This window comes from Staurois parvus, unplaced genomic scaffold (assembly GCF_062004578.1).
Source record: "Staurois parvus isolate SC_StPar_1 unplaced genomic scaffold, SC_StPar_1.0 ptg000371l, whole genome shotgun sequence".
Taxonomy (NCBI): domain Eukaryota; kingdom Metazoa; phylum Chordata; class Amphibia; order Anura; family Ranidae; genus Staurois; species Staurois parvus.
Window position 1 is genome coordinate 2,300,658 of NW_028318167.1, and position 23,524 is coordinate 2,324,181.

At 40.5% G+C, this 23,524-nt stretch overlaps 1 protein-coding gene across 3 annotated transcripts in view; it reads left to right on the forward strand.

Annotated features, from left to right (window-relative positions):
• CHD7 (chromodomain helicase DNA binding protein 7) overlaps window positions 1–23,524 on the forward strand; it is a 188,493-nt gene that overhangs the window by 139,445 nt on the left and 25,524 nt on the right. For all 3 annotated transcript variants that reach the window (XM_089685314.1, XM_089685312.1, XM_089685313.1), the window contains exons 16-25: window positions 8,257–8,467; window positions 9,128–9,323; window positions 10,556–10,723; window positions 10,823–11,002; window positions 11,586–11,696; window positions 11,784–11,989; window positions 12,215–12,414; window positions 13,870–14,029; window positions 20,202–20,291; window positions 21,940–22,043. In XM_089685314.1, coding sequence (XP_089541440.1) covers window positions 8,257–8,467; window positions 9,128–9,323; window positions 10,556–10,723; window positions 10,823–11,002; window positions 11,586–11,696; window positions 11,784–11,989; window positions 12,215–12,414; window positions 13,870–14,029; window positions 20,202–20,291; window positions 21,940–22,043 — 1,626 coding nt within the window. The remainder of the gene's footprint in view (window positions 1–8,256; window positions 8,468–9,127; window positions 9,324–10,555; window positions 10,724–10,822; window positions 11,003–11,585; window positions 11,697–11,783; window positions 11,990–12,214; window positions 12,415–13,869; window positions 14,030–20,201; window positions 20,292–21,939; window positions 22,044–23,524) is intronic.

The window sequence follows — 23,524 nt, forward strand, 5'->3', positions numbered from 1 at the left end:
CATACCATGCCGAATTGGGCATTACTGGGCTGGCATGGAAATTGACTTTAGGCATTGGGTTCCACGTAAGGTCCTTTCCAGACCTCAGTCTGTTTGCCACATATATCAGCTGTTTCATAAGTGTCATGTGTCTGTGTTTAACCTTGTTCAAGGCAGACTGTTTTTTCCATTCTCTTTCTGTCTCAGCACAATTCTGGAGTCAGGAAAGCGTTTCCCACCTTTTCAATGAACCTGTTATCAGAATTCTTGTTTCCCAGTCTACATCCTGCAGTTTCAGGAGATGTAGTTTCCTCTTAATCGCTGGATCATTCCCCTAGCAGGTCATTTGATCTGGATCCATTTGGACATTGCCACAGTGCTGGCATGCCTCAACCATCAGAGGAACAAAGGATCTTGCTGTGAAGAGAGGTAGTTTGGATCCTTACCTGGGGAGAACTTAAAGTTCTAGGCCTGTTTGCTCAGTTCATCTCAGTTGCAGCCAGTAGGAGAAAATTCCTGAGTGTATGTCCAGGACCTTGGTTTGCATGTTGAGGACAACAGATGTGGGCTCCTTGATATCCTGGTACAACTGAATGCTAAACTGGTTTGTTTACAGAGTCAAGAATCCTCTAGTAGTAGAAGAGAATGCTCTGTTGACGCCATAGGTCTGTACGCCCGGACCTAGGCCCTTCCTCTAACGCTTCCTCGGGCAGAGGGCTTTTCCAGATTGCCCCAAGTAAATGTACTTTGCAACCTTGCAAAGCTCCTGACTGACACATTGGTGGATTGTAATCATAGTGGTGGTGGGGAAAAATATGTTGATCAAGGGTAGAAAATGTATTCCAACAAAGTCTATCATGGGGCTTCACCCCAGGCATGTTTTCCCCTTCTTGCAGATTGTTTGGACTATAGCCTAGCTCTCAAAACTATCAAGTCTGCATTCTTCCTTGCAATTTTTTTTAAAGCAGGTTAATCTTCTATCCCTTGCCTGAGTCTTAATGAGGTTCAATATACCTTACTTTGTTTGATGCCATACAGTAAAAACTTTGTTTGCAATTTTAGAAACTGCCATCTGGACTCCTTGGAGGTCATAACCCCCTTTCTTTTTGACCATGCTCTCAGTACTGCTTTGCTACAAATCTGAGACATGCTGGTAGATGGAGGGTTATCCTGGGCTGGTATACAGTTTGTTTTGTTTTTTGTTGCCATTTTGCAATTCTTCTGCAGGCAGCAGTAAATCCCAAAGGTGACAGACATCCTATATCCCTCAATAGACTCCCAGAAATTGATTTTACGGTTAATACAAAAATTCCATTTTCAAGTCTGATTATTTTTTTCTTTTTTTGATCTGTTTATTTGCTATGTGTGGAAGAATCTGATAAGCACTGAATGGTGGTCTTGTTAAGGCGCTTGATGTTTAGCCTTCAATGGCCTTGTCTTTGTACCAATATGGTAGAGCAAGAGCCAAACATTTGAGCTCATGAACCACTTCTAAATGTAAGAAGTAGAAAGGAATCATGCCAGGTGTGAAAAGGAATGCTCAGATGTTTGCTAGCAATTTAGAATTGAAAGGTTCTGTGTGTTTTCAAGTGAGTCAAAATAAACATTTATATAAAATTGCGTAACTTGAGTCAAGCCAATAGAAGTATAACATAGTAGCTGTCCAGAAAAGTACCTGTTGTGAATATGTCCTCCCAAGCCATCGGTTTAGGATCAGTTGGGCAGTCTGTGGCAGTGCCTTATCAGATGGTGCCTTTTTTTTCGCTGGCTTAACCTGGTTGGTTGCTGTGTGCTTTCATTACTGGAAGTACAAAGTATACAAAGACCAAATGTGTTTACACTGCTCTAGTGGCTGGCATAATTTTTGTGATCTACAGCTTTAAATGTTGGATTGGTGGTCTCCAAGATTTGAATCAGATTTTTATGTATGGATTCTTTGAATCTGTTTTTTTTTGGTGATGTATTGCAGTCACAAACTTCAGCCAAAGACTTTTGGATAGTGAAGAGAAGGGTTAGAATCTTGGTAAAGTTTTTTATTGCTGTGTGCACTATAAGGAGATATCCTTGCACTCCCGTGCTCGTGAGAAGTGACAAGTAGGATAAAAAGTAAGAGGAAAATTATTGCTGTCAAAGATGGCAAAAGAAGCATTTTCTGTTTTTAAGTAGGGTAGGAAAATAATAGAACTTTGGGAGTTAATATTTTTCTGTGAACCTATCCAGAAGATTTCCTTTACTCTCTCAGAATCTGATTCATCATAAAATAGCCAATGTTTTGGGATCATATAGGGCCTCTTAACAAGGCACTATGCTGATATAAAAGGGGCCCTGTGAGATCCCATACCTTCAAATTTATTATATTGTAATTACCATGCAAAAGTTAAAGTATATCTAAACCCAGCAACAAAAAAATGTTAAAGTATATCTAAAGGCAAAACTTTATTTTTTTTAAATTTTAATAGAATTGAGAGGGATTGGAACACCAATCTGTTTTTAATTGCCTCCTATGCCTCTGTTGGAAAGGTTCACCCTCTCTAGTTGTCCATTTTTTTCCCAATATCACTGGAAGTGAAAGTAAGAGATCCCACATTTTGGGTTGTCCCCAAAACAGAAATAGGAAAATCTTCCAATGGGAACCCTAGTTACGATGACACTGGTGACTCTGGATTTATTCAATTTGGTGGGATTTCTTCTCACTTCCTCTTTGGTTGCAGTACAGGAAGTGAAGGTAAATGGGACACAGGTGGCAAAAAACCAAAAAACAAAAACTGACTGGTTCTATCCCTCCCTTACTCTGATCGAAATGGAAAAGAAAAGTTTTGCTTTTTTTGTTCTACTTTAACAATTGCAATTTACAACCCCTTAGATGCCTTAATCTCACCTCTATTTTCATTGTTGGCTTAAGAAATAAAAAACGAATGCGGTCACCACATTGAAGGGATGCAAACTAATCATTTTTTTCCATTTTCGACTTCACGGTTGTGTGCTGGTGAAAAATATGACAGACCTTTGATAGTGCCTTCCACCTTATTACTTCAGTACCCTACATAGATTGGATCAAGGCTGTATCGTGTATGACTGGCATTTTTTTCCTTTTATTACCAGGATGGAAACTCAAAGCACAATAAAATCCCAACAGAGGTTCACACTTCTCCATGCCACCAAAAACTAAAATTAGGCTGGCGTTCCGCTTTAAACCTTATTTAAGGGTTTGCGAATTATAGTTCAAAAGCGTCCTCTTTGTTGGCAGGTGGTTGAAGCAGTTTAAGTTGTGAATTCTTTTTTACAGCCCTGTTGAGTATTCTCTTTGTGCTTTTTAGAAGGGGGAGAAACTGAATACTGACTTGAAAGAGATACGACTCCTTCTCTAGCCAATGACCATTGTAAGAGAATCTTTATCACGCATTCTCTAATTACTATTTTACACCACTTGGATACATTTTATTAAGTAAGATTTCACACTGCTTGACTGTTACAAATCCACTTGCCCCAAATAGCACTTTCCAACCAGTGACTTTTTCCTTGCTCCTGGTGGTTCTTCAGCAGTGAGGTTTTTTGATGCTGCTAATAAAAGATGAATGTGTATAGACAGGCTCATTAATTCCTGCTTTAGCTGACTAAGCACCACTTTAATGCTATTGAATTTGACTTTGATGCACAATGCGAATGCAAAGCTTAACATTCTCAGCAAAGTCAAAATGTTTCCTATGGTTTTTGTAGTTATCAACAAAATTACTATTGTGTGCGTGTGTTGACGTGCGTATTGGCAGCATATGCCATTAACATACCCATACATGACTGTTACCGTGGGAAATATATATTTATTTTTTTTGGAGGGGGGGGATGTAATCTGCTAATAGCCCAATCTATGTAGCTGAAAGGCTTTCTGTGGTCAGTCGATATCCAGACATAAAACAGCTATGATTGTAGATGTGGTCATAAACCAATGTAGTCATAAGTATGAACATTTAGGCTATCTGAAAGTCTAGCTAAGATGCCAAACAGCGAGATCTTTAAGATAACCACAGATTTAGTCAAATCGGTTAAGTATCTGCCTTCTTGAAGCCTGGGAACTTTGCATGAGAAATTATCATTGAGGTGTTTTGCTTTCTTTAAGAGACCTACTTTCTGAAGAAGATGCACTCGGATTCTAGAGCCAATACCATAAATTTTACCTGTTCTTGAGTGTACACCCTAGTTGCAGCAGTGTATATTCTGCTGGGTTCAGGGGCAGACTGACAACTCATGGGGCCCCTGTGTCAGGCAATAGGGGATCATGTGGCCCGTGTCCTTGCCCAAACTCAAAAAAGCCTATGAAAAAGGTACCAGGGGCATCTCATGGGGCCCCCTACTGACCCCGGGCCCTCGGGCGGTGCCCGAGTTTCCAAATGGTCAGTCCGCCCCTGGATGGGTTATCAAAGGTGGAAATATTTCTTCCGTTTTCAGTCCTGGCCAGCTCTGTTGATGTTTTATATATTAACCTCTTTGGTAGTTTTCCCCTAATCATACAAATTAAGCCTTGGAATCTTCTTCTAGAATCTGGGGGAGCAGGCAGAAATCTTTGTTCTTTTACATTGCATATGGTAGAATAATGTTGCTCTTGGAAGTCATCCTTAAATAGGTTTAATTGTTTTTGTTTCATGTATATAATAATTCATGGATTACAGCTGCTTGGAGTTGAAGAATGTTTGAGAGCCTAAAGTAGGGTATAATTTCCTGCCCTTTTTCTGAAAGGAAGTAGAGATGCCTGTAGTAGCCAGCTTAGATGATAGTGTTAAGTTGGAATCTAACTGCCATTTTTTTCAGTGCAGGTTTGAAAATTAAAATCTAAGGAAAGAGTTTGATTTTTATTTCCTCTTTGCTCCTATATGCCAAATTTTCCTTGGAAGAAAAACATGAAGATGTATATATGCAGTATACAATTCAGTTCTCTAGTAACAATATGTGAGGAAAGCTCAGAGTGAAATGCCTGTACAGCCGTTTGCAGTTAATGAATCTGTGACTGTCCCTTTAAGGGTGCATCTGCATTTCCACCTAACCCCCTCATAAAGCTGTTTGCAAATTATATTTAATTACAACCTGGTAACCTACGGTGATTGATGTGCAGCGTCCTCCAGCCCCCTATTTCCTTTCCCCCCAGGCTATGACTCTCACTCACAATAACATTTTTAGACAAGGCTGTCACTTGTGGGGGTGGATTTCTTCCTGGGCAGTTTGCCCCGGGCCCCGTGCTGCTGACTCAGTCAGGAGCCGCGTGTGCCGTCTGTTTGGATGTTGTATGCTGGCTTGCTCTTTCCTCTGGGCCCTGCTTACAATTTCTGCCCTTGGACTGTGAGCCCTCGCCTTAAGCATTTCTGATATGCCTTTACTGTAGCGTTTCTCATTTGTCAAACCTATATCCAACTAATTCTCGTCACATCGACTTTAAAGAGTTATCAGTCATTTAGTGAGCACACTGATGCACTTGCTTTGCATGGGAATGTTGCGCCGTGCGGTCCGTTTACAGCGACATGCTGAGTGGTCTGTGTGTCCCTGAAGAGTTAACTGATTGCTGTTGCTTAAAGAAGAATTGACTGTATGAACTGTAAATGTAAAAACATTGGATTCAAGTCACGTAGTACTGATCTACTTCAAGTGCACTCCATGGGACATAATTGGTGTCTCTATTTAAAGTGTCCTTTTCTTTGCTACACTTGGCAGAGAAATAATGACTCCATTTGATATGTTTGTATGCTAATTTTGTCTTGACAAAGCTAGTTGTCATATGTTAGGACAACAATGCCATTGGCTGCCAGGGAAGGTGAGTGTTGCTGTACAGTTCTTAGAATTGTAACAATTCATCTATCAGCGTTCTTCTTTACCAAGGAACATGATTGTTTGCTTTTTATTAAAGGAAGCTATGGTATATTTCCAATGATTATGCCATTCTACTTTATCCAAAAGCACATTTTTGCAAGCCTTTCATGTTTTACTTGCTGTTGTATATTTGTCTGTACAAAGTAGTAGATGTACCCCTAGTGGCCATCTGTTGTCCAGCATAGAATCTGAACATTTGAGTTATAATATGTTGTAGATTATAGATTTTAGCATCATGGGTCTAAGCTGACTTTTAGGCTTGCAGTAATATAAAAGGGAAAGTAAAGTGGCCAAGAATTTTTAGTTGTTAACCCTAACTTCAGCCTTCTAGTTATGTTTTGACTGAAGCTGGACTTTTCTTTGAGGCTTCCAAAGAGTTAGGAAGGCTTTTAATGTGGTGTCGTTACAGGGTAGAATCTCTTCACCTAGTGTACCAGTGACCGATTGTCAGAGGAACAGGAAGTGATGGTAAATTTCTCCAGTAGGGGGAGTCAGCAACAAAAGGGTTAGACCCTTTGGTAGGTTTCATTTCTGTCCATGAGTCTTCCTGTCTTGGTTTTGCATACAATATCAGTGGAAATCCATCCACTGGTGTCAGAGAAAGTAATATATACCCATATGATTGATCTTTTTTCCACTTCATCTAAAACAAAACAAAAAAATCTGAGGTTCCACTTATACGTTTCTTTGCTTTATCTATGCTGGGCAAAATGACAAGTTTGCTTTCAATGCACCAGTGTTAGCAACCTCTACTTAAAGCGGAACTTCACTCTCTGTCAACATTGACTATTTTAAATCCCTATTCTATAAGTGTTAGTAATGCATACCGCTGCTCCTAAACTCCCCTCAATAAAAGCTGATGTGTCCATGCACACATAGGCTTTTACCAAAGTTTAGAGTAGTAAAGTTTAGAGGCAGTAAATTGCTGCTTCCCTGAATGCAGAAGAATCATGTTCAGGAGAGGAGTGTTTTGACAGAAAAACACCAAGCGCAACAAAAACATGTGTAAACAATAGACATGTTTAGCGCTTTGGAGTTTTTTCATCTCGACGGCCAGAATAAATTATATATTCTAGCCAATTAAGTTAATAAGCGCTTGATGAGGGTGAAAGCAGTACACACATTTACCAGCGTCAAGATTGTGTTGCCAGAAACATTGTCAGGAGCAGTTGATTTTAGTTTTCAGTGTGCATGTACCCTGAATAGATAGGAAATAATATATTTACTTATGTTAAACTTTTTTTTTTTTCACATTTCTTCAGTTATTTCCTTATTTCCATGCTTAGGCAAAATGCCATACATTCCAGGAGTCTTCAGGAGGGGAGGAAGGTGGGAGGAGTTTTCTCAGCTTAGCACACCCTCCTGCCTGCATGCCTGAGCTAAGGACAGAGGGATTCCAGGAAGTAAATGCTACATGAATTATCTGCCCTTACTCAATAAGGTTACGGACAGAAAAGCTAGGGGGGTGTTTTCCAGAAAAATAAAGCATGGGGACATGGATGGATGAGTGAGTTTGCTTTGAATATTAAAAATGAATTAAATAGCATTTTTTGTTTTGTGGCACTTAGATGTAGTGTAGTTCCACTTTAATCTTCTCTGTGTTCCCCTGCTGCCCTGATCCACTGTAGAGCCTATAGAAAACCCCATATTCTGAATATCGGGAGATTATATACTCCTCAAAGTGCAGCACTAACCCAAATCACAGGGGGACAAGAGTAATGTGCCTAACTCTCCGTAAGCCTGCACAGGTGATAATTAGGGAAAAAGTGGAGATGGTAAGTTTTCAATGCCACCAGTGAACAAACAATACTGGTAGAATGCAAACGCCATAACTATTCTGTAGCTGCTTTTTTTTGCTTTGTTGTTTGTTCTTAATATTGCATGAAATTTATTGTCTTGCTGTATTTATCCAGGCAGTAGTTATATAGATGAATACTTTTTATAACATGTATTGGTGCACTTCAGAATATGATTCTTAGAAGGATGCTGTGTTGTGTTAAAATGGCACTGGTCTCAATTTTGGTAATACCTTTTAAGATTGGAAGGTGAATAGCTGAAGGGCAATGTAATGATTTGTCATTTTATAGTTTTGATTCCCATCATTGCTCTCATAAAACATTTCATGTACAGGTGACTGACTATATTTACTATCTTTTTTTTCTGACTGGTTCCTACTTTAAATGACTTTTAAGTAATGGCGTTCCCAATAAAACCCATGTTTCCATGAACATTTGGTAACTTTTCAAGGTTTCTGAGAGTAAAGATCAGCTATTCCTAAGCTGGCTCCTTTCCTAATTTGTCGGTTGTTTTTTTTCTTTTTTGCTGTGGTTGTAGACTTGATTCCCTCCCCTTCCCCCTTTAAATTTGCAGGTCCCAAGGGCATACAACTTTCCATTTACATTCCATATCTGAATCTCTCTGCAGGTGCTGAAGAGAAAATTTTGGAAGAATTTAAGGAGGCGCACAACGGTGACCTTCCAGATTTTCAGCTCCAGGCTATGATCCAGGCCGCTGGCAAACTAGTTCTGATTGACAAGCTGCTGCCAAAACTGAAGGCTGGTGGCCACAGGGTGCTCATCTTCTCCCAGATGGTGCGTTGCTTGGACATTCTGGAAGACTACCTCATCCAACGCAGGTGAGTGCATATGCCAACAGAACTGCCAACCACAGAGGCAATAGGAGCATTGCGGACCTGTAAAGATCTGCCCCAGATACATTAAATTGTTTAGGAGTTTGAATATTCACGTGATTGCTCTGTTTTTGCAGCACTCATTTGTGTCATAATAACCCATCAGTGCCTGAGATGTGAATTGATCAGTCTTTTTTTTTTTTTTTTTCCCCTAAGTGAGACAATGGCCATTGATTTAAACACAAACCCATATTTTGGAGACATTGATAAATAGACCTAATCTGCTCAGTATTTTTTTTTTTATAAGGATATACATAAACCATAATAATCATGTCTTTTACAAGGAAAGCACTGCGCACATGTTGCCTGCTTCTTGTCAGCTCCTTTTATTGATTGGGAATTAAATCCCAGAGGAAGTCCGGATTTGTTCGGAATGGCAAGATGTGACTTGTAGCAGCAGGGATGAGCTGACTGCAGAGCTGCTGAACAGGCATATATGAGGCACTCGAGCATCCCCTCCTCATTGCCATTCTGTTCACAAGTTTGCAGCTGAAATACATCAACCTTTTCAAGGAGGATAGTGCTGGAGTTTGTCTTAAGTAAATAAAATAAATTGAAGTACTGGTCTAGATAATAACCCTTATTTTTTCTTTTTTTAATTTCCAGATACCCATATGAGAGAATTGATGGCAGAGTGAGAGGCAACCTTCGCCAGGCTGCTATTGACAGATTCTCCAAGCCAGATTCTGATAGGTTTGTGTTCCTGCTGTGTACAAGGGCAGGAGGTCTGGGCATTAATTTAACTGCTGCTGATACTTGCATTATCTTTGATTCTGACTGGAACCCCCAGAATGACCTTCAGGTAAGCAGCTTTGCTTTACTGTTTGCTATTTTCTTGGTCTTTTTAAGAGTCTTTGTTATGTGTTCATTTGAAAATAAGTCTCAGATGATAGCAAGTGTTGAATATGTTTAATAATTCAATTATGTAAAATTACTTCTTTGGATATTCTTTTTCATAAAATAGGGTTTAAAATCTTTGTGTTAAATGAACTATCCTGTTCGTCAAAAGTGCTAATTATCACTAGTTAATCCATGTACATCTCGATTTATAGAACCCCTGTTGGGTTCTATGGGTCTGTGTCCTCACTGGGGAGATTTACCTTCGGTTTGTCCTAGTGACCACTGTCGCTGGAGCAGAAAGTTGTCATTAGAAGAGCAATAGAGGGGACATTTCCAGTGGGGACACTTGCTCCAGTGATTGCTGTCTACGAGGAGTTTCCTCACTACTGGTATCTACAGGAAAGGAAGTGAAAGCTGTAGTGTAGTCCACTTTATAACTTGTACCTACAGGTCAGCCTATAATAACCATTCACAACTATAATAGGGCTTAACTGTAGGTACAGTGAATATCTCCTAAATGTGCACCGTTTAGAGAAATTCACATTTGTAGTGGCCGGTGACCACACACACACACACACACACACACACACACACACACACACACACACACACTGCTTTCTGAATGGATGACACACTGGAGTATGCCGTCCATTGAGAGCACTGTGATGCAATTGTGGTTTCTGTGCACATGCATGGAAGTGACATCATTGTGGCCCAGCCATCCAGAGAGCGCAAACCCGGAAGGAAGACCAGCTGAAGATGGAACTGCCGACAGCGGGGTGACAGTGCGCTGCTGGAAGTGTCCTTTTAAGGTAAATCTGTCAAATTTATGACTTAAACCATCCGGAGGCTTACTTTTTTTTGTCAGAGTTAACTACTTATTGATGGGAAATCTCCTCTGAGACCATGGCCACAGGAAAAAAATTGGACATTTTAACCATTGCCAACCTCTTTCCAAAATGACAATAGTTCTTGCTTTAGATATACTATACGTATTTAAGCATCTCTTACAATGATTGGATTTTATATGGCTGCTCTAAAGCTTTCCATTACAATCTGGACGCCACCATTTTGCAAATTTCATGCAGCATGCTATAGGTCTTAAGTAATTATTACATTAATAATTAGGTGCTGCAAATGAATAGATCCTGTACTTAATATAACAGATCATTTAATGCCATTTTTTTCTTTTAGGCGCAAGCTCGGTGCCATCGGATTGGACAGAGTAAATCGGTTAAAATTTACCGCCTGATCACAAGAAATTCTTATGAGCGTGAAATGTTTGATAAGGCTAGCCTGAAACTTGGCTTGGATAAGGCAGTTCTGCAGTCCATGAGTGGAAGAGAGAATGCTACGAATGGGGTAAATGGCCTGCAGTTTAGCTTTCATTTAAATAAATTAGGCAGCATTTGCCTTTTCTACTATAGTCCTTTTCATTTCCATCCTTTTTTTTCCCTGTAGGTACAGCAACTTTCCAAGAAGGAGATCGAAGACCTGCTTCGGAAAGGGGCATATGGTGCATTAATGGATGAAGAAGATGAAGGCTCCAAGTTCTGTGAGGAAGATATCGATCAAATACTTTCCAGGAGAACCCATACCATCACTATAGAATCGGAAGGAAAGGGCTCCACCTTTGCAAAAGTATGTTCTATAGGCAGATGTAAGGATTTGTGTTTTCTGAAATTTGGTGCCCATTGCAAGAATTCAGCATCCATCTTTAAAACAAAATATGGTTACAAGGGACATGTGGGGCCCAGTTCTGTGTTTTTGTTCTCGTGGTAAAAGTATGTTTTATGTGGTTAACTAGTAATGAAGTAAACCATTTTGGTTCTATATTTGAACATGTGGAAGGGTTTCACACACAGAAAATTAAACTGGTATTTTAGGACATGTTGCTGCACTGCCACCAAGTCCCCTCCTCCCTCACATACATAAAGAGACAGACAGGCACATCAGCCATCTTGAACAGGGCATTTTCTTGTGTTTTCCTGGTCCTAACCTGGGTTAGAATATTCATTCACCCTGAGGCAAAACCTGCAGAGTCAGTAGTGCCAGAGCGTGCTTCCTATGTACCTTGCTGTCTTAACTAATTTCTTTAAATTGATTTAAATACCAGATTACCTAAAATAAAGATAGTATCAAATTTTTTCTGAGGGCTAAAGGACCAGGGATACTTAAAATCTACAGGTGACCTTTACAGCTTTTTTTTGTCTTTATTTATCAGGCCAGTTTTGTTGCCTCTGGGAACCGGACAGATATTTCTTTGGATGACCCTAATTTCTGGCAGAAGTGGGCCAAGAAAGCAGAGCTCGATCTTGATGTATTAAATGGAAGGGTAAGTACTTATGTATATATTAGCAGTTAGTGTTTTAGTTGTGTGATGCTGCAAGTGGCTTCATCTCCGTATTGGTATCGCTTGTAGAACACACTGGTAATTGACACACCGCGGGTAAGGAAGCAGACCAGACTTTACAGTGCAGTAAAGGAAGATGAGCTTATGGAGTTCTCTGACCTGGAGAGTGACTCTGAGGACAAACCTAGCATCAAACCACGTCGGCCTCAGGACAAGTCCCAGGGCTATGCGAGAAGCGAATGTTTTAGAGTTGAAAAAAACCTGCTGGTCTATGGGTGAGTAATGCAGCCTCAGACATATTTTTGTACTATGTGTTTGCTCGCTCAATATAGAACATGGGGAAGTAAAATAGCTGAAAGTTTGCTTGTCAGCACGGTCCTGATGAGCAGTGTAATTATAAGCTTGTATGTCATCATATCTTAGACATTGAACTGCTTATTGAGCTCACATTGCACTTTGTCTGTCGGCACACTGTATGAACCTTTTCCATTTGTCGGTAGGTGGGGCCGATGGACAGATATTCTTTCCCACGGCCGCTTCAAGCGTCAACTTACAGAACAAGACGTGGAAACCATCTGCCGTACCATTTTGGTGTACTGTCTCAACCATTACAGAGGGGACGAGAACATCAAAAGCTTTATCTGGGATCTAATCACACCAACAGAAGATGGCCAGACTCGGGCTCTGGTAAACCACTCAGGTACATTACATGTTCACAAAGATTCAACTGTAAAGTGTTACTAGAGGAATTTGAGCTGCATTGGGAGCAGTTTAATCTTCCTGAAAATGCTAGTTGATTGGCTGTCAAGCTTGACCCTCTTTATTACTCTGGTTCACCAACCTAGAATAAGCATTCAGATTTAGTATTCTAACTCTCCTGCTCTGCATACTTGTTTAGAGTTAAGGACCCCCAAAGGATTGATGCCAATGTATTAGCAAAACAGCCAGGCAGCTTGCATTTTCAGATAGTTGCCACATTTCTGTCATGACACGTTTACTCTAGGTATTGAATTTGGTTCAGAGGTTTTATTTGTTGATGTTCCTTGAGCATGTGGAAGATTCCCCTGTAGGTTCTGTCTTGTCATTATGAGTAGGTCTATTCATTGTTTTCGAAGTTGGACCAACTGCATTTAGAATTGAGAAACAAATCACTGATATAAATACTAATATCAATGGTAAAAAAATCCTGAAAGCATTTAATTATGAGTACATTAGTTTCTCAGCTATTGGAACACCTTGCTTCACTGCCTGGAAGTTTTGTAGCTTAAGCCTCTGGTACATGAACTGTGCTGCTCTTATGTTCTAAAATTCACTTCATTGGTCAATGCATCAGCACTTACCTGGTCAGGAGTGGGCTGGAATAAGAAAATGGAAATGCCAGGAGATGCTGATGCCTGTGTTCTGTGCATTGTTAGCTGGTACACAAAGTACTTTTGTTTTGAGCAATTCAACTTGCAAGAACATGTATCAGACATAAGATTTTGACATAATTTTATATTGGTTTTAAGCGCATGTGGTGCTTGACTGTTCTCCATTAACTTAAATCCTCTGCCATGTCTCTATCCTTACTGGCTGAGCTGTATTGAAGCTGTGTACTGGATAAGGCCTGACAGAGATTCTTAAAGTGTTTGTAAAAGCTCAAGTTTTTTTACTTTCATGCACTCTATGCATGAAAGTAAAAAAATAAACTTTCTCTGTACAGCTCCCCCCTTGGCTCTCCGGGGATTCTCCTTCCTTATTCTCCTACTGCTATCAGTCAGCGAACCAGTTGGGGGGGGGGGGGGCAAGCCACAGCTCTGTGTGTGAATGAGCACACAGAGTAGCGGCTCGGAAGCAAGCCTGCTTGGGTGCCCCCATAGCAAGCTGTTTGCTGTGAGGGCACTAGGCAGGGGGGAGGGGCTAGGACCTCCGACGGGGTATCTGAGAAGAGGAGGATTGGGACAGCTCTATGGAAACTCACTACACAGAGCAGGTAAGTATATCATGTTTCTTTGTGTGTTTTTTTTTTTTGTGTTAAACTGCCTTTAATATCACTTTAACTGAATCATTGAGATGTCTGCATTTTGTGGAATGCAGTACATTATGTGAGGCACCTTGCAACTGTATATGTGCATATGGCATTCAGTAGTTTTCTTAAGCATCTCTTTTATTTCAGGCCTCTCTGCTCCGGTACCCAGGGGCAGGAAAGGAAAGAAGGTGAAAAGCCAGAATTCGCAGCCTGTGCTCAAGCATGCAGACTGGCTCCCCAGCTGCAATCCCGATACCTTGTTTCAGGAGGATAGCTACAAAAAGCACCTTAAGCATCACTGTAACAAGTAAGTAGTGAAAGTGGTTTTCTTATGCAGTGTGGTCACAGAACACAGACAGATTGTGCTGATTCACACTTTGACCACAAAGAGGTCAGTGTTCACTTTGAAGAAAGAAGCTCCTGTTATGTTGTGTCTGCCTTGTGCTTTTCTAGTACGTATCAAAGCAGTGTGTTTTTAAGGAGAAAGGGACAATGCTTTGTGACTTTTACGGATGACTGTTTTTGACTTTGTTGCTAATTTTATGCATTGGGTGTTTTTCTGTGGTGGTGGAGGTTTACAAGGCATGGCACCCATGATGTTTAGAAAAATAATATATCATGTCTAGAGTTTTCTTTGAGATTCAGAGGACTGTATTTTTCAGGTGTATGTGCTCAGCTTATTGTTTTAGTGCTTTGTCATCTCAGTACAAGTCTATGGATAGAGGTATGACAGTTTCTGTTGACAGAAAATTTGCTTAAAGGTAACCTAACGTGTAATTGGTTTTATCACAGCAGTTGTTCAGGTGATTGTATAGTCTGACATACAGATAGTCATTTGATGGACCTGCCTGTGATCTCTGTGGAACATTTTTTTATGAAAATCTGGCAAAGCAGGCAAAAAAAGTTAATTATTTCGAGGAAACTGAATACTGAGTAAATAGTATGTTATAAAAGTAGTTTCCATATTATGGTGGTTGTACTTCTAAAGTAAAACTGAAAACTTGAATGTCTGTTTCATGATTAATGCAAGTCATTTATTTGTTACTCATGCAAAAATGGCTGATGTACCTTTTTAAAGAGAAACTGAGCTCTGGAAACTATGCCCAAAAAGGTAGGTCGAGGAAAAAACTTGTCATGTTTTACCATTACTAACTTTACATGCCTTGTACTCTCTCTCCTTCTGGCGGTGGCTAATTTGGTAGTGCCAGGGCTTTGCTTTGTCATGTAAGAGTTTTCATCAAGGAGAACTGAGAGCATCACAGTTTTGACATCCCCAAATATAACTTCAAATCATCTTTAAGTGCATTTTTCAGGGTACTGCTTAGTCAAAATTGACACTTATAGGTGTTCCCTATAACATAGCAAACCTTCATTTTTTGAGTTCAGTTCCACTTTCAAGGTATAGATCAGTGGTTCTCCATTCTTGGTGAGACAAGGGCTCAGTGAATGCTTCCAAAACCTTCCATGCCCCAAAAGTTAAGAAAAATAATTTATACTCCTACAGCAAAAATATTGGAACACAAAATATGTATATAAAATGCAATAATCAGTTGAAAATGCGCTACTGTAATTTAAATACTGACACGATGACAAAAAGTATTTAGTCAATTTAACACTATTTTTTTTTCTCATTATGGCTCTCTTCTTGTTTCTACACTCACTCCCTCATTGGCCCCTTTCACACGAGCGTTACCTATGTCCGTTTTTCATCTGTGCGTTTGCGGATGAAAAATGGACACCCATATATTTCTATGAACTAGCGGATGTAAACGGATGATCATCCGTTTACATCCGTTAATGTCCACATCTTTTAACATCCATTTTTTTAACTGAAGAAAACTGTATTTTTCTTCTGTTTAAAAAAAAAAAATGGATGTAAACTGACGGAAAACGGTTGAAAAATGGATGTAAAGTGATGAAAAACTGACGTGAACTGTTCGAAAACTGATAAAAAAAAACTGATGTGAACTGATCCATTTTTTCTAGGAAAAAACGCGACTGAACTGATGAAAAAAACAGAACTCCCGTGTGAAAGGGGCCTTACTTGTCTCTTGCCATTTCTCCTTTTCTCGCATTTTTTTTTTTTTCTCTGTGCCTCCTTACTTTTTTCCTTTCAGTCTCCCTTCTTCCCTGCTGTGTCCATTCATACCCAGCGCTTGCTGTGAGCAGAGCTGCCTTTAGAAATTATGGAGCCTGTATGGCCTACCTGACAGCCCTGTTGGAGATGCATATTCTGTAAGGACAGCCCGAGCCTTAGGAGTTCAGCAATATGCCCAAAGTCCACCAAAAATGACCTGTGAGGGGAATAATCATGTAAAGTGTGATCAAGACATTTGAATGTTTGATATTGGCGTAACTGCAATGGGAGATCTAACCCCTGGTTCACATATATGCAGCCGTGTGGGCCGCGTTTTGCGCAGGCACGAGAGCCCATTCATTTGAATGGACTCCTGTGCCCCATGACACTCAGGGAAGAAATCCCTGCACTTCTTCTGAAAACGCAACCCACACGGGAACCTCGGTTCCAGTACGGTTGTGTTTTCTAGTGTGCGCAGCGTACCGTTAGAACGAATGGCACCCGCCCACGGGTACACATTTCTCTGTGCGGGTGGTGCGGCTGCATGGATTTTTGTGCAGATCCGCAGCCCCACCACCCGCACATATGTGAGCCTAACCTGAACTCCATGTAAGCCAGACTTTCAGGGGTGAATGCATCCTGAAAGAAGGTGTGGGACAAGATGTATGCGGTCTTGCTGGTCAATGACCTTTCCTATGTACAAATTTCAGAATTTCTGCTGGAGGTGGTATTAGAGAGCAAGAACATCTTTTTGGGAGCCTGCAGTTCACCATCCTACGAGGATAATGAGCTATACACGAGTGGAGGAAGGGCTTGAAGTGTGCTGGTGGTGCATTAAGTCTGCACAGCTGGAAACCAGAAACTGGGTGCTGCCTGGCTTGTGCTCTCATCTCCTCCCGTGCCTGAATGCTGAAGCAGAGGACTGCAGGAGTACAACCTGAGCTGGGGATGGTGGAACCAGGGAGGGGAGCCAGAGACAAGGCCTGCGATATGGAGACACACAGGAGGCATGGTCACACTACTGCAGGATGTGCCGCCTAACATGGCATGCATAAATTACAGTTTACATTAATAGCTGTAGTCTTGCAGTTCACGGAGTGTAAATGTGTAATCGCTGTGTGTAACCAGACACCCTGGAACTGACGCCAATCTGGAAGGTGTGAGCAGCTCAGTGGCAAAATGGTTAGTACTTCCACCTGGCAGTACTAGGGTCATTTAGTTCAAATCCCAACCATGGCACCACTTGCCAGGAGTTTTCATGTTCTCCCTGTGCTTGTTTGGGTTTCCTCTAGGTACTCCGGTTTCCTCCCACACTCCAAAGACATGCTGGTAGGTTAATTGGATCTTGTCTAAAGTATGACCCTAGTATGTGTATGTATGAATAGGATTTAGGGACCTTAGATTGTAAGCTCCTTGAGGGTTAGGGACTGATGTGAATGTAATAAATATATGCGTGTGTTTAAAGTGCAGCGTAAATTGATGCGCTATATAAGTACCTGTAATAAACAATGACATAACTTTGCTGATTGGCTGCAACAAAAGTGTCAGATTGGTTACAGATTGTGTTTACACATAACTGTCCAGTGGGGATTACTGAGCCATTTTTTTGGCACAACTACTACGAAGTAGAAAAGATCACCTGATGAAACAAAGTGTTGCTACCTCAAAAATGGCCATAAGTCGTTACGTTTTCAACACAAGTTATAATTAAAGTATAACTAAAAGCAAAACCTTTTTTTTTTTTTTCCAGTTTTGGACAGATGGATTAGAAAACCTGTCAGGTTTTCTTTGCGGTCTGTGTCCCAGTTAGGGAGAGTCACCCTCCCTATTTGTTCTGTTTACCATTATTGAAAGTAAAAAGAAAATCCCAAATTATGGGTTGTCCCCAGTAACGGAGGGGAACTCTTTCAATGAGGACACTGCTTCTGGTGACCTGGGGATCCCAAGGGATTCTTTTAGTTTGTAAGTATTTCCTCTCACTTCCTGTTTTGGCTATGGGACAGGAAGTGAAGGTACTGCAGGACAGGAAAAACCCAATGGGACACAGCAAAAAAAAAAATTGACAAGGGTTATAACCCTCCCTTACTCTAGCCAAAATGAAAAAAGTTTTGCCTATAGTTCTACTTTAAATACCGTATCTTGTCTGATAAGCCTTCCGTCATTGCACTGGCACTAAAAGTAAAGTTCTGTTTGCTTAGATTCTCCAAAACCAGATTTACTAGATAGTCCTCCACTCTCCATTCTGCAGCTACTGTTTTTGTAACCATAACAAGAACTGTCTAAAGCAGTGCCGCCTGCCGAGTGGTGACACAACTTGGGATCCAGAAATGAATCATGAGCAGCACCAATTTCCTACTGAGCATGTCTGTCAGTGTAAACAAATGAGCCAGTCACAGCTCACACACTTGTGCTCATGCAGAATATCCATAACATCTGGCCAGCTGCAAGTCTCACAAATAACGCATTTAGATATTAATCAGGTAATTTGGAGAGTTCCTGGCAATTTAGCCTTGCGTTCTCAGCATTTGTTGTGCATGCTACAGTGCAGTCTAGTGTCTTGGATGAATGGTTGTCCTACAGGTTTGCTGTAATGCACACAGGATCCTCTAAATGCTGTGGAGTTCACACATGGCCATTTCCTATATTATGCTGGTAATCTTTGGCTCCCTATCACAATGACACTGGGAAAGAGCAGTACTTTCCAGAATAAAAGTTGCCTGTAGCATTTATTTGGAGTGATGCTCATGTAGTAAGGAAGTCGAGAAATTATTTTGGCCTTTAACAGGCAGTTCTTTTTAGCAGTTGCATGATCTGAAAAACATGACTTTTCATTGCACAGTGCCAAATACTTGTGCGGTAAAACATTCTGGCCATTTTGGCTCCTGGAATATTCAGCCCATGTTCAACTGTTTTTTTTAGTTTAGCACAGCAAGTAGATGTTATGTTGCTGCTCTTTTCCTGAGACCTCAATGTACTGTTTATCCCTTACATACCTTCAGTTTAATGATGACCACTTTAAACTTGAAAGGTAATCTTTCTGGCTATGAATATGGCAGCAGCCTTTGCTGACTTGTTTGTAAAGATAATCGTTGAATTTTCCTTCACTGACCTGGAACATGTATGTCCCAACACCTGATTTGGACAAACACATCCCAGGTCAGTGGCTCGCCAACTAATGAGTGAGTTAGGATGATGACCCCAGAGACTGCACCTTGACAAATAAATCCACAAATTGAGCAGGCATATTTTTGTTGACTGGTTTGTTTTCAAGTGTGCGTGTAATAAGTCTGCTGTGTTGGTTAAACCCGCCTTTAAATGTTTTAGGAATAAATCGTATCACTGTGCCTCATGATACTGTGATCTTGATAGGAAATAAAGCTGTAATCATTACATAAAGTGCCCAGTACAGCTGTATATTTTCAGCTCTTGAAGATCTGTGAGACCGTGTACACTGAAGTGCCATTGGCACCCTCCATATTGCATGGATAAGTGATAGATTTGGTGAGAATAATTGAGCTGCTTGTTTTCTTCCTCCAGATGTGACACAGAAGCTGACAGCCCTGATCATAATCTCCCCTGTCCTCAGCCAACAGCAAAATTAATGTGTGGGAGCGTTACCTTAAGATTTAGGGGCTAAAAAGGGTGAAATTAATGAAGTTTCCTAAATACATTCAGACAGCGTTGCTTGAACGGCAGCCTTGAGTTCAGCTATAAGCTGACATTGACATGGATTTCCCTAGTGAAACATATAGTTAAACCTGGCAGCTTCAGCAGACTTCCTGCAAGGAGCAGGACTGCAAGTGGTTATAGCGCTATAAAACTGGCTTCTTTACAGAAAACAAATAGTTATATAATCCGAAAAACCCACCATCCCATTGTGAGGGTTTATTGTTCAGTGGTTTAAAAAAAGACAGGGGGAAAAAAAACAGATTATAGATCTCGTTTATCCTTGCAACTTCTGATGTGCTTCCAAAAATGGTATTAAGGCAGCAGCTGAGGAAATTTTATGAGATAATGAAGCAGAACAGTTACTGAAAGCCATCTGCTCAGTTGTTTACAAACTTGCTCCAGTACTTCAGAGGCAGCGGTGCAGTACGTGTCTGAACTTCACAAGCTGAACTAGGTAGGACTAAATGTAATGCGCCTGGGCTGGGCTCAGCCTGCTCCCTCCCTGTGCAGCGTGAGCCGTTGCCAGGCAGGCCCGTTGGAAGCCAGCAGAAAGCACCACACAGAGGTGATTATATGCCACCATCTGTCACGCTTCAAGCCTACCATACAGCATGGCTAATCAGCCTTGGCAGGATGATGGATGAACAGCAGCAGCTGCCAAAAGCCACTGTTGGCAAACAATTCTGAAGTTAAGAACTTCTCCCCTCACCCCCTCTCTCCTCTTCCTCTCCAGGGTCCTGCTGCGTGTCCGCATGCTCTACTATCTCAGGCAAGAAGTGATAGGGGACCAAGCTGACAAAATCTTGGAGGGTGCTGACTCAAGGTTAGTGGATGTGCTGCTTGTCCTTGTCATAGAAAGCAAGGTCTTTACCTGCTGTTACTAATTATGCTCTACAGCTTCACATTCTTAGTCCCTTTTTTCCCTTCCTCTTTCTGTTTTTAACTCCTTCCTGCTTATGGTGCCACTCTTTGTAATGTGTTTTTTTTTTTTTTTTTTTTTTTTTCCAAAAGGAGTTAGTTTATTTTTATCCGGTTGTTTTGGGCAAATTTTTTTCTTTTTTTTTCTTTTATGAAAAAATGTTCTGGTAAAGAATGAAATGCATATCTGTGCACACACTGGATCTATTTTGATGGAAACTTTTTTATGCAAAAATTCATAAAATTTCAATTACTGTTCCACAACATTTTCTATCTAACATCTATAAACGCAACATTTTCACCTATAGTCAATATGTGACTTGGGAGTTTAATGTGTAGCACCTAAACATTATTAGGTGAAAGGTCAGATTAGATGTGTATTTTTGCTTTTTTTGGCAGCATTGATACACTGGTTAGCACCTTCACCTACATGTTGGCCTGGTTGAGATGTAAACAATCAGTATTTGCCCCCAAAACTTCTAATTGGAACTAGAAAATGAGTACTAGGAAAAGGAAGAGGGAAGGTTGTACAACTTTTTCACTTTTGTACAGCCTTCCAGTGACAGGCTAAAAGAGGAGCAAGAGGTTAGTTGGCAAAAGCCATTGACTGCTTGTTTTATTCACTTTTTTAACACTACTTTAGTCGTGTGCGCATGAGCTGAGAAGCTTGGGTCTGTGAATCTTGTAATTGTTAAATATTGGCGTGGTTTTGTGTATACGCTGACTGACCCCAAGTTTACAACAGTAGGCTCAGAAGTATAGATTCCCGCCTTGTACCAGGGAGGCTTACACACTCAAAGCATTATGGGTCTGTGAAGGCCATTTTAATGCTTTGTTGTTCAATGAATTAACTTAGTGATAGGCTCTCTTAAAATCAGGTTGGGGATAATATTAAAATTGGGCTGCAATTTTAAAAACAAATGGTAAAATCAAGATACCTTAGATGAAACGTGTGGCATTAGCGACCAGAAGTATAGCTAATCAGTTACGTTGGAATCCTACATTCCAGTTGTGTTTAATAAACATGATAAAATGTATTCCAACTTCTATTTTGCTGTTATTATCGACAACGCTGATGAAATCTTATTTTTACAAACTAACAATTTTAATAATTTTGCAATACAATTTGCATCTGCAAACTGAGACAATCTTTGTTTATAGAGCCAAAGACTACTTGCAACTACAAGGCCAGGATAAAAACATTTTAGGACATGGAAGTTTTAATGTATGAAGTGTTTCTGTAGTTTTCAGTAATACACAAATATTTAATGAATGGCACATAAAAACTAATTCTGCTACATAAATTACACACTTAATTGCCATTTTTCATTACTCTGGGACTTTTCATTCTGAACTCATGACCTATAGTCCCCCATTTTTTACAGTGCCAGTTTTATTTGAGTGTTTAATATTTGGTTAAGCTCTTTTTTTAATCCAATACAAAGGTGGTACTTTTAATACAAAATAAGCCAAACTGTTTATAGCAGTTGCATATGAGGAAATCTTAGTGTTTAGACTGATTTTTCTCTTTTATTTGTTTTTTCTTTTTATAGTGAGATAGATATTTGGATACCAGAGCCCTTCCATGCAGAAGTTCCTACAGATTGGTGGGATAATGAAGCTGATAAATCCCTTTTAATTGGTGTCTTTAAACATGGTAAGCTGTCAGTCCCCTTCATCAAAATGCAGGGCGTCATAGATGCTTAGCGCTGGAATTCTGAATGATGAGCAGAGGTGTCTGATATTCCTAACTTGCTTTTACAGGGTTACTTAGCCTCTTATTCAAGTGCTAATAAATGTAAATGGCAGTTTTAATTTTGTTAGTATGTATGTGAACAGGGAGGTGCAGCGCTGTATAACCAAACAAATAATAATTACACAATAGTGAACAGTGACTGTAAATTAGTAATGCCACTATATGGTGGCTCCAGGTGAAGAGAGTGAAAAACAGTCCAGTGAAGGAGTGCTCTTAAGATCCAGGGTGATCTTCAGACGTCCAATATACAGGACCATCAGGTGATAAAATATAAAGACTGCGCACTCACCAGATACGCAATCTTTATGCGCATTTGTGTAAAATTATCACTAGGCCTCCTGTATCATCATCCTGGTCTGGTCAGATCTGGTCAGCATATCCCTCATGGCCCGGTAACTGGATGGATGCAGCTGTTCCGTAGACTTGGCCGGTTCTCACCAGAACTCAAATAAATAGAAAGGGCCACATAGTGTAATATCCTCAGGTATCTTTATTGAAGGCACAGGGTAGCAGAAAATCCAACTTACAAAAAATACTGACCCAGGTATAAATCAAAGATGGCCGCCGGGGCCCCTCGTGGCGCCGGCGGTGAAGCGTCCAACCTGCTGTAGCTATTAGGGATAGCTACAGCAGGTTGGACGCTTCACCGCCGGCGCCACGAGGGGCCCCGGCGGCCATCTTTGATTTATACCTGGGTCAGTATTTTTTGTAAGTTGGATTTTCTGCTACCCTGTGCCTTCAATAAAGATACCTGAGGATATTACACTATGTGGCCCTTTCTATTTATTTGAGTTCTGGTGAGAACCGGCCAAGTCTACGGAACAGCTGCATCCATCCAGTTACCGGGCCATGAGGGATATGCTGACCAGATCTGACCAGACCAGGATGATGATACAGGAGGCCTAGTGATAATTTTACACAAATGCGCATAAAGATTGCGTATCTGGTGAGTGCGCAGTCTTTATATTTTATCACCTGATGGTCCTGTATATTGGACGTCTGAAGATCACCCTGGATCTTAAGAGCACTCCTTCACTGGACTGTTTTTCACTCTCTTCACCTGGAGCCACCATATAGTGGCATTACTAATTTACAGTCACTGTTCACTATTGTGTAATTATTATTTGTTTGGTTATACAGCGCTGCACCTCCCTGTTCACATATATGCTATTGAAGGTTTGATACGGTGCCTTTTGGGTGTACAGCTGCTGCTTATTATACATTATATACTATCACATAAGCGCTCACTTATCCTCTGTTTTTCTTAATTTTGTTAGTGTTTAATAACATTTACAGGTAAATCGGTTGAAATTGCAGGTGCATTGAGAACAGTATAAAGTGGAAGTAAAGCTAGTGTTGTGGGGAGCATTCTATTTCTGCGC